The sequence below is a fragment of the Taudactylus pleione genome, unplaced genomic scaffold, assembly GCF_031769625.1.
Source record: "Taudactylus pleione unplaced genomic scaffold, aTauple2 ptg000133l, whole genome shotgun sequence".
Lineage (NCBI taxonomy): Eukaryota > Metazoa > Chordata > Amphibia > Anura > Myobatrachidae > Taudactylus > Taudactylus pleione.
In genome coordinates, this window is record NW_028284535.1 from 508,748 (window position 1) to 528,551 (window position 19,804).

The 19,804-nt window shown below is 44.4% G+C and overlaps 1 protein-coding gene across 2 annotated transcripts in view; it reads right to left on the reverse strand.

Moving 5' to 3' along the window:
- Nucleotides 1-1,386: 1,386 nt before the first annotated feature.
- Nucleotides 1,387-19,804, reverse strand: part of LOC148523435 (laminin subunit beta-1-like) — a 139,779-nt gene continuing 121,361 nt past the window's right edge. For both annotated transcript variants that reach the window (XM_088473225.1, XM_088473224.1), the window contains exons 28-35: nt 17,839-18,080; nt 16,992-17,195; nt 16,036-16,180; nt 14,700-14,907; nt 10,211-10,352; nt 6,064-6,240; nt 5,660-5,816; nt 1,387-3,904 (exon numbers count right to left, since the gene is read on the reverse strand). In XM_088473225.1, coding sequence (XP_088329351.1) covers nt 3,771-3,904; nt 5,660-5,816; nt 6,064-6,240; nt 10,211-10,352; nt 14,700-14,907; nt 16,036-16,180; nt 16,992-17,195; nt 17,839-18,080 — 1,409 coding nt within the window. In that variant the 3' untranslated portion in view covers nt 1,387-3,770. The remainder of the gene's footprint in view (nt 3,905-5,659; nt 5,817-6,063; nt 6,241-10,210; nt 10,353-14,699; nt 14,908-16,035; nt 16,181-16,991; nt 17,196-17,838; nt 18,081-19,804) is intronic.

Sequence of the window (19,804 nt, forward strand, 5' to 3'; positions counted from 1 at the left end):
CAAACGAGGCGAGCTGTCACTCAACATCGACAGCTCGCCCCATCTGCAACGAGACCCCTAACGACGGAGCACCCGTCGTTAGCCGGGTCTCGGACATGCGCACGACGGAGCCGGCTCCGTCGTGCGCATGCGCTGTGGGGCAACATCGAGTCGATCGTGAGCGCTCAGCGCTCACGACCGACTCTGAATGAGCTCCCTAGTCCTATTATTTCCATGAAGAACACAAGTTATGTCTTATTTTATTTCTTTTTTTTTAATCACATTATACAGCTCACAACTATGTACTGCTAATGTGCTCTTCAGTCACTAACCAGTGCCTGACAAAGGTATTAAAAAGATGAATGGTTTCAAATTCATAATTTGTAATGGTGCGTTTAGTCTTCAACACAACTTGTATCGCATGCGTTATTTTTCTGGCATCTTTACTGGTTGCATTTTCTTTTCTTTTTTTTATAATATGTCAGTATGCGCCTGAGTCTGTATATGAACCACAACGGAACTTGGAATGAGAAAAGCTGCGGCTGTTACATTGTAGCACTTCATATACAGATTCAGAGACTCAGGTGCGTACAGATATACAAGTGTCACATATGAAGTTAATCCACAGTCTGCTGGTGCGTCCTAGTTGCTTCGCATTGCAACTTAAGGTGCCCATACATCTGCGACGGATCGTCGCGATGCAGGGATGCGATCGGAAATTTCCGATCGCCCACCATCGATGTTGCCATGTTAGATGTCGTCGATTTGACGATCACGATTATTTTTTGATCGCGATCGGCAAAATCCAACATGTTGGATTTCTGCGATGTCGTGTTGCAGCATCGCGGCAATCCATCGCAGATGGATGGGGCCCATTAGACACCTGACGCTAGCAGAGTAGAATTGGACCTGGAGGCACGCTCGCGCCAGGCAAGTCGTGCTGCGTGGCGTATTGATGCTAGATATATATGAGAAAACATCTGTATGTTACCTTTCAGGTTCTGCAAACTGGAATCGTCCAGCAAATATTAAGACTATTTTGGGGAATGAATCTCTCGCTGCTCGTTAATTTGAAATGTTCCAGCTTTTCAGGGGAGCACTGTCTGACTTCAGGAGTCAATAGGGCCGGGAGTGTCAATCATTCTGTTCAAAATGTGGCAGCACCTGACAATCTCTATCAGACTATGATAAACCCACGTCACTTTATGTAGGGAAATGGCAGGTGCAGCATATTCAAACCCACTGCAAATCTGTAGAGCATGTTATTTAACATGAAGAACTTATAATAAGATTTCGGGGGAGACACCCTTTAAACGTGTATCAAAAGTAATAAATGTATTTATAATAAGGTGGTATATGATCCCAAACGGAACATTGCCCATTGTGGATGGGGACAGAAAAAAATCAAACTCTGAAAATCCTAAAACGTCTTTAATAAGTTTAAATGAAATATATAGTTTTTGTTGGTTTTATAGGTCTGTATTGTTTGTATAGTTGAAATGAATGGAAAGTATCCTGTGTAGTAGTGATACAATAGCAGGAGAGTGGTGGTTATGGAGGACATGCAGAGAGCTAGGTGTATATGTACTAAAGTGCAGGTTTTTTATAAGTGGAGTTGTTGCCCATAGCAACCAATCAGATTCTACTTATCATATATCTAGCACCTTCTAGAAGATAATAGATAGAATCTGATTGGTTGCTATAGGCAACATCTCCATTTCACTTCTAAATCCGCACTTTAATAATTATACCCCTTACTGTCTGGGCAAGTGATACGGTGTGATCTATAGTTAACACCTAATACCCACCCCTGTCTGTTCATGATTCTCCCACAGGCCTCAATGCGTGGGCAGCTTGTCAGGACTCTCATATGTACACAGAAAAATATATTTTTTCAACATTACAAAAAAAAAAGCCATTAATATAGAATATGCTACAACACGTGATTTAATCAGCATTAAGGCCCATGGAGATGCCCCGGCAGCCAACGTCACTCTTGCAGCCAGACTATAGGACGATGTTATTCAGCGATGGCTGGAAAGTCACAGAATTTCAATTTATTATGTACAAAATAATCCTGCCCTGGCTGGAATATACACAGCGGGGGTGTCCTGATACGGCTATAAAATACTTTGTGCAATATTTTATTATGTATATTTGTTTGTATGTATGATTATTGCATTTTTTATTAGTCTGTAAATCTTCTGAGACTTACAGCAGGAGGGGGTAACTAACTACTAGGGGTATATTTACTAAAGATCGATTTTGATCAATTTAAAATCAATACAAAAATCGATCAACATCGATGTTGTGTTCCTAGGGCTAACAAAAAAAAAAACATAAAAAATTGTCTAAGTATTAGTAAATATGTTATTTAGCCCCAGAAACACAACATGAATATTAATCGATCTTTATCGCTTTTAAATCTATCAAAATCGATTAAAATCGACCATTAGTAAATATACCCCCTAAAGTCAAACATTGGAATAGAGACACCGATGCATTCACTTATTAATAATACAGAGTGGACCGTCATCTTAAGGCCCCCATACATCAGCAATTGATTGCGGCAATTCTGCAATTTGCAATCGATTGCGTATAAAAAAAAATGTCCCTTTTTCAATCGATTGCAAATTGCAGAATTGCCGCAGTCAATTACTGATGTATTTGGGGCCTTTAGAGTGAGATATTTCTGTGTTTAGCGGCAGAGAGATCCTTGTACCCAACAAGCACACCAGCCTCGGACATGTGGAAATACTTTGCTATAAAATGAAACGCACATGATCTACACGGATGTTCTACAGAGACGTCATATCAATGTTCTATAAGATGCCATTTGTAAATGATAACATTGGGGCTGATTCAGCTGCGGAGGCTGTCGACGCCCCCTCCCCGCCAAGAAACAGCAGCAGACTGTCAATCAGTCTGCTGCCAGACTGTAGGCCCGATTTATCACGGATCGCAGCTGCAACAAGCGTACGCAGATCGGTCGATGGTGCGTACTGCGCATGTGTATGCAGCCTAGCGCGCGGGCGTGACTTAGCCATTGCGATTGCTCTGCGATCACTCGTGCAGAAAGATAGCCATCGCAGGTTGAGTGACAGGTAGTCAGCGTTTCGGGGTGGTGACGGGGGAGTGGTCGGAGAAACGCTGGCGGGCCTGTCCGTTTGAACGCCATTGCATGGGAAGGCATACATTAGCCACTGCGACGGCATACGCAGCTTGAGTACTTACTGCGTGCGACGAGGTTAGCAATTTCTGAGTAAGGTCAGACCTGTTGTGATTATGCGTGAGGGGCCGATGTTACTCCATGTTCCCAATGTATACGCAGGACTGCAAGGTATTACGGATGTGCGAAAGCGGTAGTGGGCGTCTCTATGCTGGCTTTGGGCATCTCTATACTAGTTTTGCGATTGCAGTCATTAGAATATTTTCGCAGCAGACCAGCGTGCGTAATAGCGATCCATAGTGAATCAGGTCCTGTGTGCGGGATCGCAGACCGTTCTGCATATGCGCAGTACAGGTAAGGCGCATATGCAGGTTCCCGATCATCGGGAATCTGCGTTATCCCTGTCACTGTGTCCGCAGCTGTATCACCCCCATTATTTGTGTGCGTACATTAGTGTGATCGTCTTGGACCTCTCATTGTCAATTCATCAACCTTAATTATTCAATACATTTAAGCCCTGGCCACTGTTATTTTGATGGAGGCAGCACATAAATGGGCCTTTGCGTAATATTTAGAATATTACATTTCTGGGATTTGCTGGCAGAGAAAAGACAAATTTGCTCTAACAAGTGGAATATATATTTGCTCTTTCTTTGATTTTGTAAAGTAGAGTTTCAGTTCTATTCTCCAAGTCTAAAAGTTCAAATATCTTCAGCGTCATCTTATTTTCATTCGCTCGGAACTTTTCGTCAAGACCTGGAACACAAAACGCAAGTACCGGTAGGTATTGGATAAACGGAGGGGAATAAAACACATCTACAGTGAGAAGCTAATTGTAATTATTTCCAGTCATTAGATGACTTTGACCTGTCCTGGACTATTAAGGTGATAACTTGTGTTAAGTCAGGGCCTGATTCAGAGGCGCTCGCTGTTTGCGAGCGCTTACTTTGAATCAGGGTGTTCTTTTTTTTTTCCGGCCTCCAGGCCGCTCGCACAGCTGTGGGTGACCACCCACTGCTTGTGCGTGCGGTCTGGCGATGGTCGCGATTATCTCGACCATCGTGCTTGCGACAAGACCCTACGGTAGGGTCTCGGCTCCCGCAAGCCCGAGTGGACTTCCTGCTCTAATAGAGCAGGAAGTCCACTACTGACATCACTAGTGATGTCAGTAGGGCCGCCCACAAACGGCAGGTGTTCCTAAGGAAACACCTGCGTTTGTGCAGCCACCCCTGCACAAAACGGGACGAGCTGTCAATCAACATCGACAGCCGCCCTGTCTTGTAACGAGCCCCGGAGCGACGGAGCTGCCGGGGCTCGCGCGTGCCGAAGGCCTGAATCAGGCCCTTAAAACCCATTTAACTAAAGGGGTTCCTCACTCTCCTGGTGTAAGGCCTTATCAGGATTTTACAGCGATTGAGTAGGGGAGGGAGCAGGTAACCACTTAAGTCTTTCCTTCATCAGGGGCGCCAAGGGGGTAGGAGGAGCGTACTGATAACCCCAGGCCGGGCTTGCACCGACGCTGCCCCCTCCCTGTCAGCTGAGTAGCCCAGGACACGTTGCTGTGTGCTGGGGCTGCAAAGGGAGACTGCTCGCTGCAGGCCAGCAGTAGTCTCCTCTGCCTGTAAGGGGGGGGGAGGCGATCATCCTGATATGCGCTGGGCTGACGGGCTTACAGCGCCCCCTCCTCAGCGCGCAACTCCACTTGGTGGCAGTAATGGGGTTTTAATGGGGCGTGGCCACGCTTCCCGCGATTAGGTCACGCTCCCCTTCGTCCGGGCCCGGCTTTTGGCAGCCCTGTCCTTCATGATGACACAATACTCTCCCCTTTAAAACTCTGGTATCTAGATTGGTTGGGTACGGGATGCCGGGACTCAGGAACCCGGCGCTGAGAATCCTGACCCCGGCATCCCGACTGGGTTAAAATACTGACACTGGCCTGTAAGTACCCTACCCCTAAACCTAACCCTCCCTCCCCGCAGCCTAAACCTAACCCTCCCTCCCCGCAGCCTAAACCTAACCCCCCCCCCTACATCCTAACCCTAACACTCCCCCTAGTGCCTAACCCTAAACCCTAACCCCAATACTTATTGTCGGGATGCTGGCAATTGGGACGCTGGCGCCAGGATTCTGATTGGTGTCGGCATTCTGAGTGCCGACATCCCAACTGCCGGGATCCCAACGCCATCCCTTCTAACTTACTGTCTAATTTAGCAATGTTCTTGTGAGATTGGTAACTCACTTTAACTGTAAAACACATGCATCTAAATATAAATATACACAAATGATATTACATTTTGTAAATAAATATGAAGCATTAATAAAATATAACATCAGTACGACTACATGAGGGACCAGTCCTCTATAAAAACCAATAGGGAGGGGAATCAAATACCAGCATAGGTAGAGAATTAACGGGAACATCAAATTGGAGGAAAGACATGTCACAAATATGTGGAGAAGCAGAATTAAAATTTGATAACTGTCTCTCGCAACGTGACGCATTTCACCCACTGTCTAGCTTTTCTTTGGCATCTGTTGCTTTCTTGAGTAAGTCCTGAGCTTCGTCTTTTATCCTCTTCACTTTTTGCATGGCAGTTTCCGAAGAGCTGTCCATTCCCCCAACCTTATCCTTCAGCTCCTTATACTTCTTTTTAACTTCATCCATCTCCTGAAAGTAAGAACGAAGAGTGTAAATATAGAAATAATAGAAGACGCGTTTCGCCACTGTTACAAAAAAAAAAAGAAGGTCAACACGACTGTACCATGTGCACCTATCACCCAGTACTTATTACCCTATTAACAATGGACAATAAATTCTTTACTGTGTTTGATATGAGCCTAAGAATCATTGAGGTGGATAAATTGTTCATGTTTAAAGATCAATAAGGTTCATAAATTCTAGTTTGATTCTTTACCTTGTCCAGTCCATCGGTGGCTGAAATAGCTTGGTTCGCCTTTTTATGTGCGTCATTGGCCAACTGTCTGTTGGAATCCACTTTCTTCACTAAATCTTCCACTTCCTTGGACAAGTTTCCCAAACGATTCATGATGGACATCTCCTTCTGCTCAACCGCTGTAATTTTTTTCATGGACTGTAAATAAAAACACAACCTCATAATGCAATCGTCACACCCCAGAACAGATCATGCTCTCCGACATTCTGGCAGCCCCCTCCTGGAGAGGACAGCCAGGTCAGCCAAGCAGGGTTGGCGTGGAGCGGCATAGGGGGACGTAAACGGGGATATTACCCAGCAATGGGGGCGGATCGGGGGCGTAGTCACACAATCATATCATTTTGGCCCCGCCCCCCCGCTATACATTGTGAAGCAGGGGGTGGGGTCATGATGACGCGATTCAGCACAAACTGCATCATCGCCCCCCCCCTCTTCAGGGGTTTGTCTGGTAATCGCGGGGGTAGTCCGGGGGGTCGGCCTACTTTTCCCGGGGGGGCCGAAGCGCCACCCGATTTTTGGGAGAGTAACTAAGTATGGAACAGATTTCATTTAAATGGAGATTAAAGTCAGGGCCGGCTCCAGGGTTACGTCATTTACGTCAGTAGCTGGGCTGCCCCCAGCTCTCTTCCTGTACTCATTTTCCCTGGGGCCCAACCACCCACAGGACACTTTGCCCCGAGGGGACAGCAGAAAACGGGACTGATTTCAGGAATGGATGGGAGGGGTGCACCCTCTATGGGGTGGCGCCCTTGTTTGACCGCACTGGCCGAACATGCCTCGAGCCAGCCCTGATTAAAGTCACTTATGGACTTATGTTACTGGTGTCTAGTCCTTCAGGAATACTCGTTGGCTAAAAAAAACACAGTTGCTTCACCCAAAACATCGAAATAAATATGCAGAAGTCAAAAATGTCAAATTACTCTTTCAACTGAGCTGCTTTATCACAGATTTTAGCTGTCTGAAACCAACAATATATACTGTATATTATAGTATTTTACCTAGAAGAATAAAAGCCAGTTACTCAGAACTATGAATCTTTAGGCCCCAGTAACCGACTCTTCCCTCATAGATATTACAGTGATGCAAGATAGAGTGGTGGGGGGGCTCCTCTAAGTTAAAGGAATAGGACAAACGACATATATATATATATATATATACATATACACACACACACACACATATATATATATATATATATATATATATACACACACACACACACACACACATATATATATATACACACACACACACACACACACATATATATATATATATATATATACACACACACACACACACACACACATATATATATATACACACACACACACACACACACACACACACATATATATAATTTAGGTAAGGACAGGCAGACGTCAGTAACCTCCTATGAGGTGTTATTAGGTAGCAGTAAAGCCATTGGTAGTCTACAAACAGGAAGTGACATACTCATCATGAAGTGATATTACAAAAAAATAATCACTATATTCCCAGGCTCGTAGGCTTTTGTTAATACAGTTATATTTTATATAAATGTTATTTTCTTTTCCTGTATTCTTTTTCCAATTATGTTATTTTTCCAAGATGTTAAAATATTGTGGAAACACATTTCCAAAAAAACAAATATAAGGGAAAAATTTATACTTGTTTTTTTTTTTCTCTCAATTCTGACTGGACTATTATTTCCACATCACAGTCAAATACTGACGTCCTAGACAAAACCACTTTACTACAAGAACAACATTAAACTACAAATCAGTTTTAGTCCACTAAAAGTGAAAAAACCTCCGTAAGTATTTATGAGGCAATACACACTTTAACGTGTGTATATTTACCCGCGACTTAAAGTCAAAAGCCATTTCACCGTTTTTTAATTCAATTTAATAATTTAAAAGAAACAAAGTGTGTCTGATGTATTTTCAACTGAGAAAATTGCAAAAAAAAAAAACAAACAAAAAAATTTTTTTTTGAAGCTTCCGTTAGACATCGCGCCACTGGAGGTAGCCGCCAACTAAATTCACTGCAGCATATTTAAAAGCAGAAGCAGTTGATCACAGGATCCCATCAGGCAAGATTTAGGGAATTTTGGTAGCAGTGTACTAGGAGTTTGCTGAGCCAGAATAATGGGGACGAGAGAATGGGATGGGGGTACTCTATTTTTGTAAGTTGAAAAAATGAAGCCTATTAATGCAGCTTCTGAATGTACTCACAGCTCATATTAGAAAACTGGATTTCTTCCCAAGCGGTATAATCTTTCCTCTTATCTGATATTCGCTCCAAAAGGAAATAAGTCACCGAGCTAGTGAGGGGAGGATACAGCCGCAATGGTTTGGAAATAAGTGAAAACAGGATAGGGAAGGAAAGCAATTGTGATAAGTACTGTAACTCCTTCTATGCCTGAAACAACCTTCTGTTTAGAACCAGGGGCGATAGCAAATAAGATGAGAACAAATGAGATATTACCGTTTATCAGTTTAGTAGAATGCTAATTAATGTTAATGTCTGAATGGCTGCTATTGGATAGACGCTACTAAATAGAGGCTATAAAGAAATTTTGTGACCAATAACATACTGTGCTCTCATTCAGGTGTCATGGAATCTCTATACATCTCTAATCCTCTTGGGGATTATTTGCCATTAGGCTCCCAATCACGGTAAAAAGTGTGAATTTTTTAAAATTTGTTTTATCACGGTGATAAAAATAATAATAATAATAACAATAATAATGATAATTTACTGACAAATAAAGACCACAGGTCAGTGATACTCAGCTGCCCCGGCAACACTGGCCTTGTGCATATACCGGCTTCCATACTACTAATGGCAATAAAAATGAAAATAAAAGTTAAACAAAAAAATAGATTTGATAAAAGCAAATAAAAAAGTTTGAAAATGTTAAAAAAAAAATCTTTATTTAAAAAATAAAACGTTTATTTATTATTATGTCCTGATATAATCAAACAGGAAAGGCACGGAGAAGCCGTTTTTGGCGAAACCCGTCTGGCCGTAATCCCTTACTTGTCTCGGGCAAGCGAAAACCGACCCAACCACCAGCAAAAACACCCACTTTCATCTATTGCTTTATTCCCTTTCTGATAAGTCGGCTCCTGTATTTAATATTAGCTTATTCACAACATGATGATATGTGAACAACAAGCAGTTACCAGCTTTGCAGGACAAGGTATCATTGTGGTTAAAGGATCGCTCACACATATATTACGGTAAAATGGGTCAATTATGCAATCTACATGCGTTGTACTTTTACCATTACAATCTATTGTACAAGTACCTTGCACTAGTGCCTAAAAAACGGTTTGTGTCTTATTCTAAGTTTTCAAACACGGCCTTGACATTTTAGAACACAATGGTGGACACGAGCACATAAGAAACAATTATTTCTATTTTCAATGCAGTTTCTGTAGATTAACAGGGGAGATGTATCAAGCCTTGGAGAGAGATGAAGTTGAGTAGTTGCAAAAGAAGCAACCAATCAGTGTCCATCTGTCATTTCATATACAGGTTGAGTCTCTGATATCCAAAATGCTTGGGACCAGGGGTATTTTGGATATCGGAATATTCCGTATTTTGGAATATTTGCATATCATAATGAAATATCTTGGGAATGGGATCCAAATATACACACAGAATGCATGTATGTGTTAAATAGACCTTATACACACAGCCTGCAGGTAATTTTATACAATATGTTCAATAATTTTGTGACTCAAACAAAGTTTGTGTACATACATGAAATTCAATTATGTTTCATATACACCTTATACACACAGCCTGAAGGTAATTTTATACAATATTTGTAATAATTTGTGCCTTAGACAAAGTTTGTGTACATTGAACCATCAAAAATCAAAAGGTTTCATTATCTCAGTCAAGCTAAAAAAATTCCGTATTTCGGAATATTTGGATATGGGAGACTCAACCTGTACTGTGCTAGATAAATGTCAATTAGAAGCTGATTGGTGGCTTTAGGCAACTACTCTACATTATCTCTATCCTAGGCTTGATACATCTTCCCTCAAGAGTGGATAGACATGGAAAAGCCCTTAGCTGTAGCCCAGGCCAGCACCGGCCAGGAGGACCTCACCTTCTCCACGTTGTTCCTCAGCCTGTTGATACTCTGCTTGGCAGCAGATAATGCTTTCTCGGCCGAGTTTGCTTTACTTCCAGCTTCATCCAACAGAGCTTTGGCCTCCGCAATGTTCCCACTCACCCCGTCAGCTTTATTCCTGCGCGAACGGAAAATAAAGACTTTTTCATAGAAATAGGAGACAACCTGTGAGCCTCTGGGCTGTATTAGCTCTATAATTGGTTAATGGAAAACATTGAACAGAAACATAATATTCCATTATGGGTTCAGGGACTAGATCTGTTTATTGTTGTGGATCTGTTGCTTACCCACAACGGCTGCAGTCATTCTGCAACTGACTGCCTCCAGTAAGTCTTACTTACTATTACTGCTGAAAGGTGCAAATCCACACTAAGCTCACTAGTGCAAGCAGGGGGGGTTTCTGAGTACCCAGAAACCCCCCTGACAGACTGGAGAGCAGGCACCATTTTCTTAAGCAACGCCCCTTCGTGGCAAAATACAGCTATTTGCGGGTCAATTGGGAGGAGGCGGAGCCAATATGATGTCATTTCATTAGAATTGCGTCATTTGGCTCTGCCTCAGGGGCGTATCTATAATGGGTGCAGGGTGTGCGGGGAACACGGGCCCCTGGGTCCAGGGGGGCCCCGCACCGCCCACCCTGCACCCATAAAATTACTTGCCTCTTCGGAGTCCCACGTCGGCGCGGGGGTCCGTCGCTGTAAAAAACGGCTGGAAAATGGCCACCGCGGTCATTTTCCTGTAGTTTGCGCACGCGCAGTACACGGAAAATGGCCACCGCGGCCATTTTCCCGGTGACCAGCGCATCCTCTATAGACTCTGGGCGCACTCTGGTGCCCAGAGTCTATAACTCCGGCGCTGGCCGTGCACAGCTCAGTGCGCTGCCGGCCGCCGGACAGAGAGGAGGGGGCCCGTGTAGGAGACTGCACACTGGCCCCCTCCTCTCTAGAAACGCCCCTGCTCCGCCCCCTCACGAATGACCGGCGAATCGCTGCATTTTGTCACTAGGGGGAGGGTCCTGATGACATGGTGCCAGCCTGCCAGGTCCCATCCTTATCAGGTCTACAACCCGCAGCTGCTGCAAGGTAAGTGTGTGTGTAAGGTATGTGTGACATATATATGTGTGTGTATGTGGAAACCCTCCTGTAAAAATCCTGCATTTGCCCCTGAAGCTATTGCTACATGATATATATGTTATATACATTTGTTATATACACTTACCCCTCGAGTGCAATTTAAAAGTGCTCATTTGAAAACAAAGCATCAATGTGCCTTCATTTTCTACCTTACATTAGACAGATAACAGCTAATAGCTGATTGCTTGTCATGGAGCACTACATATATAGCACCTGGGATGTAGGTCAGGAAGCCAGCACCAAAATCCCGCCAGCAGGCACAATTCGGCTCAAGGATTCCCAACTGCTGACATCCCGACGGTTAGGATTAGGATTAAGGTTAGATAGTCAGCGATCGGCACAGGCGCAGTACGGATCCTGCGCATGTGCCGGTCAGTAAACATCAGACTTGTACGCTATCCATCGGGTTTGTGTACAAGTCCCTATCACACCCCAATGTGTTTTAATCAGATTATCACTAGCTCAATGAGGACCAAATTATTTATAATTGATTATTTTATACAAATGGGATGCCACGGGATTGGGGCTATATACATTATGGTGGTAAGGGAAAATGCAGATTAGAGGTTCAAAAAATGCAAACCTAGGAATGTATAATGCTTAGTCATTTCATAATGTAATATATGGTGTTTGGTGAACAAAACAAAAACTCTTCAGAATACTTATGTCGTTAATGTAATTGGACAAACTTTCCAAAAACAACTTGCAGATGGGACTAAGCAGCAGGGACTAAGCAGCAGGGACTAAGCAGCAGGGACTGCATGAGCAGCAGGGACTAAGCAGCAGGGACTGCGTGAGCTGCTCTCATCTGAGCTACAAATGATCCCAACAGCAGCTCTGACATCTGTACAGTAATAAGCAGTGTGAGCTGCCGCAGGTCTTGTGTGGACACATCCGGAATTCCTGCACAAACTTTCCGTCCAACTTCCTATTTGCTGTATGGATCATCGCCCTCATCTCCCGTGCTGGCACTCCTGTCTGCAGGACTCATCATCACTTTCTCTGTCTAAATACTTCAGCAGAATTTCCAAAACGTTGTACAACATATGTCAGGGCCCTAATATAAGTCATCCGCAGCTGGAAAACTTATTTATTTAAGGATTGAGAGCTTGAGATGATCCTGCAGCGATATTCAGCTGCGACTGTATGCTAATGCTACAGCTGATGGGCTTCCTACGGACAGGCTCACCTGCTGTGGCGCTAATCCGTAGTGGTGCGCATTAAGACGCACCATCGGACATTACACCTGCCCTATGGCAGGCAGAAATTGTACGCCTGAACGTGGCATATGACACGCCCACGTCTAGCTAGCCCCCGTTACATCCTTGAAACACAAACCGATATTGCGTGCATCTGAGCGCAATTTCGATCTGCGTCTTAGAGCAGTAACTATTGGGATACATGTGTCGTGCGACTCAACCGCATACTAAAAATATTGTCCGCTTGCGCACGGCAACGTCGTAGCTCGCACCTATGAATCATGTACCTGTGTCAGATGCGGCAGAGCTAGGAAAAGAGGTGTGGCTTAAAACTCATAGTAAAAAAGGCTACACACTACAGGTAATAAGTACGGAATTGGTTTGGAGCATTTGAAGTGCGAAATAAACCAGACGCAAATATCAAATTTTTTTTTTTTTATGACAACGCTCAGAAACATATGTGCAGACTTTTCCTTCCCTACCAGATTATGAAGCGTACTTTATTTGTGGAAAACGAGTTTTTACCGCAGTGTAATTTGAGTTTTAAAACACAGTATCAGCAGTTTGGATGTATTTGCATAAATGGGTGTGTGTTAGTCCCTTTTGTCCAATCGGGCGCAGCCTGCATCCATTGTCATCATCCATTCGCAACTTGTACCAGGGTTTCGGTAATCGCAAGTAGAATTACGTGGTTGATTCTTTACGGCAGCCATTTGGGTGCAATTTTGCGTCACACGTCATTTACGTCCAACTCTGAATAAGGCCCAGAGAGTGTTCTTTTAAATTATTACAGGTCACTGTCGCAAGTAGAATCTGGTTTCAAAATTGTTTGACTTTGGACTTTACCTAACAACACTAGAAGGCTGATGTACGAAAGTGAAAGTGCAACTGTGCAGCGCAAACGCCCCTTTGTGACTTCTCGCCCCGTACTTTTGAGAAATTGCTCCTGATTTTACAAGGAAGCCAAGATGCAGGGCCGATGGCGTAATCCATCTGATGGTAGGTGTTGGATGGATTTTCCATGGCCAGTAAGTGGGCACCCACATGTTAAGCAGGGGATGCAGTTTATAGAACGGGGGACTAAATGCCGATGGTCTATATCCCAACACGAGAAGCCCGATGGAGGACTTCAGATACTCGTCAAAATACTGACGCCTATCTGAATTCCGACGCCGAAATGCCGAAGGACGACAGCTCGAATGAGGTAAGTTCCGGGGTGTCATTAGCGTTAGCCGCGGGGGGAAGGGTTAGGTTTATGGAGTGTAGCGGGGTTTGGGTTAGGTATTGGGGGGGAAGGTTAGGGTTAGGCACCCCCGGGAGTAGGTTAGAGTCAGACACCCCCGGGGGTAGGTTAGAGTCAGGCACCACCCCGGGAGGGTTAGGTTTAGGGTGCGGGAAGGGGGGGTTAGGTTTAGAAATCCCCCGGGAGTTTTAGGGTTAGGCACCCCTAAGGGAGGGCTAGGGGGGGAGAGGGGAGGGTTAGGGTACTTACCAGCCGGCGTTGGGATCTCCTGTTGTTGGGTTCTCGTGTCAGGATTTGAACCGGTGGCTAAACAGCCGCCGGTATTACATACTGATTCCGTTGAGCAGGCATGCAGTTGAGCACCTAAAGAAGTGAGGGTGCCTGTTACCTGCGGTTCATATATTAACTGATAGGTATCTATGTACTAAGCCTTGGAGAGAGATAAAGTGGACGGTGATAAAATACCAACCAATCAGCTCCTAAGTGTCACTTTACAGGCTTTGTTTGAAAAATGGTAGTTAGGAGCTGATTGGTTGGTACTTTATCTTTCTCCACGGCTTAGTACATCTCCCCTTATATATTTTCAAGTATTGACTGACTACACTTTCATTTTCTGTAAGTAACTCACCGCATCTGTTCTCTCTCTGCCTGTGTGGTAAATATCTGGACAGCTCCTTACTGTACCCCCACTTCCCATGTTCTGTATGTTGCACCAAACCCCAGGTTAGACTTAGAAAGGAACGGTTGGCCGGGGGCTGAAGATGCATCACCACCCCTCCACCAAATTTTCGCTATGGGCCCAGTGAAGCCGTGCTGTATCCCGGCCCCCTATCCTTCTGTCCTGCCCAGCACAAGGGTCACTAGAAAGGATAAACTATGACATCACTTACTTGGCTTCCACAGCCTCTTCCAGTAGGAGCTTGGCGTTGGCCAGGTCCTCAGACGTAGTATTGAGTATCATGTCCACCCCACTGAGGTTACCGATGCTCTCCTTCAACTGGTCGAGGAACGTGACAATATCACCAGGACTAGCGGGAAGTGAGATGTTCAGCACCTGCCTGGCCACTAACTCGATGCTCTCCGGGTCAGCTCCTTCCTCTGGGGACAAGCATTAAAGAATAATTCAGAACTACGGGAATATTATGGATGCCCCCCCTCCCTGGACACTGTCTTTGTTGTACTAAATAAGGACACAAACTGAACCCTAATTTGTATGGAAAAATAAATCCACAAGAGATCAGACATAGAAATGGAGCCACTGGGCGCAAACAGTGAAGCACAAAACAGGTGAGGCGCAGAGCAAAGTCCTCTTTGTGACACGCTGTAACTTAATGGGGGCACCTAGCTTTCCGCCAATGCACAAGGGACGGTGGAGGAAGCTGAAAGCATTTGCAGACTAGCAAGAGCTGGCGGGAGCAGGGGCATCCTTCACCATTGGTCAGGGGTTGGACTTGATATGAGATCTCTACACTTCTGCACAATGTGCATCTTTCAGACCTAAGGGCGCTTCTAGATTGTGGTGTGCACCCTGAAGATCACTTAGATGTATCAGTGCAATATGAATGCGTTACGCAGCGGGCATCCAGGGGGCATCATAATTGAGATTCATTGGAGACACTAAGGGGTCTATTTACTAAGCAGTGTTAGGAGAAGTGAAAAGTGAAGAGTAAAAAGTGATAAGGTGCCAGCCAATCAGCTCCTGTCATTTTTTAAACACAGCCTGTGAGATGGCAGTTAGGAGCGGATTGGCTGGCACCTGATCACTTTTCACTCTTCACTTCTCCTAACACTGCTTAGTAAATAGACCCCTAATATTGTAAACTGAAACAATATTCCCAAAAATCTATTAATTCACTACAACTAGTGACATCGCTGAGATACTTTGGGGCGGATGTACCGCGTAGGCACACAGAGAAATCTTACGTCTCCATCTTTATGCAGATTCGGCCGCATTTTGCACTTCCGACTTCTTCTGCTTAGAGAGGCCGATAACAGTAAGGGAACATTCGCGTAATTGCGGCTCAAAAAGACCACTACAGACAGATACAGTATGTGCCTGCTGGGAGCCGGATAACATATTTAAAGCATATAGGGGCCTAGTCATTAAACCTTTTTTATTGGTGAAATTCATGCAGAAACGACTGTTTCTAGATCAATATATCTCACAAATCTTGTCTTGTGCTATTTATCAACCCCCTAAAAGCCGGGTACTTCTTCACTTCTTACCGGTCAGGAAATCTTTAATTTTCCCAATAAACGCCCTCAGTTTCTCCGTTGAGTCTTCAATTCGCCGCTTGGCATCCTGGGCCTTGCTCAGAGTGGCCCCACTTTGTACTTTTACTTCTTGCGCTATTCCCTGGACCTCCTGAATCTGGAAGATCATAACCAAACAGTAGCAGCATTATAGGGGTGTGTGCAGCCCCCCCCACTCAAATCATTCAACGTGCAATAAAGCCAATGCATTAGTATGTGGGAAAGGAAATGATCCAGCTCCTGTCATCCTACTGTACTTAATAAATGAGCAAGCCCTTCACTGTACCTGCTCAGCCAGGCCCCCACTGTACCCAATGCTGCCCCCACTGTACCCAATGCTGCACCCGTTATGGCTTTGTCATGTACCATATTAGTCTAATGCTGGGTACACACTTAAGCGACCTAGCGGCTGGCCGGCCGTCTCTGCATACTGAGCGACCAATTTGGTAAGCATACACACTTACCAATTGGCCGCTTGATAAATTTTGGCCAGGCATCACAACTGGATGGGCATTAAACTTTGCCCACCCAGTTGTGATGCCAGTGTCGGCAGTTCCTGCGGCAAGTATACGGATCACACCGACAGGTGCACAATATATATCTGCAAGAAATATCGCATCTGCTGTGCTGCACGGCTGACGCAATATATCTCCGAATGATGTTGTTTACGGATATACTGTGTGTATACACGAGCTGACACACTTAACCATATATTGTTCGTCGGCTGTCCGAACGATACATCTCGCATAGTGCGTACTCAGCATTAGTCAGTGGTTTCATTTTTGCCGATAGATCTAGTGATGATAAATATGGCAATAGTTGCAATAATTCAAATATTTATGGAATCGGTGAGAGCGGTCCATCACCGAGTTAGTCCTGATGGTAAATAGTGGACCGTCTGCATAGTAACACATGAGAACTCCATTCACCTTCTGCGCAATGTCATTCAGTTGGTTGGCCATGTTCTCCAAGTCCACTTTTACGTTTTGCGCAGATACAAGAGCCTTGGTGGAGATGGGAACGGCTCCATTACAGTTTTCCCCGCCGCACTTCCTCTGGCCCTGGTCGTCTCTACAGTTAGCTCCACCGCAGGCAGCCTGGTCACAGGGTTGGTCTCCTGGGGCACCACAGATCTTTCAGATCAAACAGAACCTAAATTAGTCATGTGACACAAATGCTATGCTCATTTTCTTGAAGGGTAAAACTTGCTTTACACAGGAGCGGCCATTTTGCATAGCTCTCAATTTCATTGGGACACTGTGTTGTCCCGATTGTCTGGCAGTTGGGGAGGTACAGAATGAGCATTTACTGCCACCCTGTGTAGCAGAGGCAGGTGTGTGTGAAGGGGTTATAGGAGTGAGATAAGGTCCACACCCCTCTGTTACATGGACACACCCCCTATATTAAGTGGCCACACCTCCTATTCCAATTCGCTCAACTCCAATGTCGGGAGCTATGCATTTTGTTGACTAAGCCTGGAAGCTGCATAGTTTATGATATAAATTCAGTAAGACCAAGTCATAATTATTAGTCAGGCCTCATGAATATTAATCAGATGCCTCAGTGATGTCATTGGTTGGCAGCAAATCCATAATTATTGGATAAGCCTGCGAAATTTGTACACCACCGCGTGTAGGCCCTTATGAACAGAATCGGTTAAAATCAGACAATGCCTCTTGCCTTTGACAACACGAAATTTAAGAAGAGTCATCTAAGAGTTCCATCACCTCTATAAAAGGTCTCGGGCCTTCATATTAATAATACATGTATGCGTACCTTCTCATTGATTTTGAAGACATTAAGATCCTTAGCCTTCTTCTGTAGTTCTTTCAGGGAGGTCTTCTGAGCAGTCATGTTCCTCCGATAGCTGTCCAGATTGTCATTGAGAAGCTTCTCTGTCTCCGTCCGTGTCTCTCTAGAGTGGAAGACGGGGCTTTCAGGCCCAGATACAGAGCCATTGGCTGTTCTCTCCGCGTCTATGGATTCCAGGTAAGACCTCAGGATGCTACCATACGACTCTGCAAAATAAAATAACAGAAAGTCCAACGTGCCAATCGAAAGACATTTGCCCTGCAGACATTCAGTTTAGTATCTATATTTGGTTCCAGGCCACAGACTTTTATCATTGCTGATATCCATCTCGGGAACACTGCATTACAATGATCTGGAACATGCAGTATTTTTCTGGGGCTTAAATGTAATAACAGAAAACTGTGTTTTGTTTCATGTCATCTGTAACTAATTTCTACTAAGTGACCAGAACCGTAATCCTGAACTTACTTACTGGCATATTACAGATTCTATTATACGCAGCATTTAATGTAGGATTTTTTTGTTTGTTACCTATAAAACACTAAAGACGTACTATATAATGGAATCAATTATTTATTTCTATACTGTAAAGTTAGCACTAGTTTTTTTTTGCTTGTCTACGTAATCTATGGGCATTCGTTTTCTGCGTTTAGAGCACTGATGGCAATTTGTATCAATTTCGATATTGCCTCCAGCGTTCGGAAATATGGTGGCTATGTGAACGCTCATTAAGGGCCTGATTCTAGGTCGTAAGCAATGTCGAAGTTCACGGAGTTGAGGGCTTTTTCTTCCTACTGCGCGTAAAACCCTAACAACTAGTATGGCGCATGCGTTACACGGTGTGTGTGCGCACAAAGGCTCAGTTGCGATTGAAACGCAAGGTGTCAGGAATGTATCGTAAATGTTCTTCGTGTTCCTGGGCAGTGACTGCATGGTGGCTATTCAGACGCACGGGCAAGGCCCGTTTTAGGAGTGTCACAGGTGCGTCGCTAAAGTGGTTGCGCACACAGGCGCTCAATCGTTCACATTGAAGACCATATTCAGACGGAAAATCTGCCATAGGGCTGATGCAAGTTTCACTGGTGTGACTAATGGCGGGGTCTAAAGATGCATCTAGCGGTATTACAGACTACAGGATTCTCCCCCAAAGGAAATTTATGACATTCAATTAATTAATGGGATTTAAAAGGTGATTGGATGCCTCTTACAACAACTGGTTTCTCCAGCTATAATTATTACATTGTCCTATTTGGTGATCAGTCCAGGGTTTCATCTGATTGCCTATTGGGGTCAGGTTGGATTTTCTGCTTCTGCAGTGAGGTTTAATTGGCAGCTGAGGGTTTTGTCCCACCTTCCTCTAGATCAGGGTTGTGCAGACAATTGCGTCCGGTCCTTTGCCTTTTGTTCCCGCCGAGTGGGGGCCAAGGGAGAATAGGCCACATATTGCCTGTTGACATAGTGCAGCAACACACTGACAGTTTGCAGTCATGTGAGGTGGCAGGCCCTATCTCCCAGCATTCTCTATTGGTCCCCCTCTCCCGGACCAAACTAGCTAAGTGGTCCCCCCAGCTGAAATAATCACCCACCCTGCTCTAGACTGACACAGCCAGACTGTAGAATTTTCATCTTATTAATATTTTCTTATTATTATCTTTTATTTATATGGCGCCACAAAGTAACCGCAGCACCACACAGAGATTAAACAACACGATTAAACATAAACACAGGATAACAATTAACACAACAACACAGCCAAATGTAGGGTGCAGTATAGAGGAGGTGAGGGGTATGGTGGAGCAACTCACTATGGCTGATAAAAAACAAGCAGTGATAAATCTAGGACAGACAGGGTCAGATCAGAGTCACTGGTGAGAGACAGTGGAAGTTACACAAAGGTGCACTGATAGAAGGAATAGTGCTAGGAGGAGAG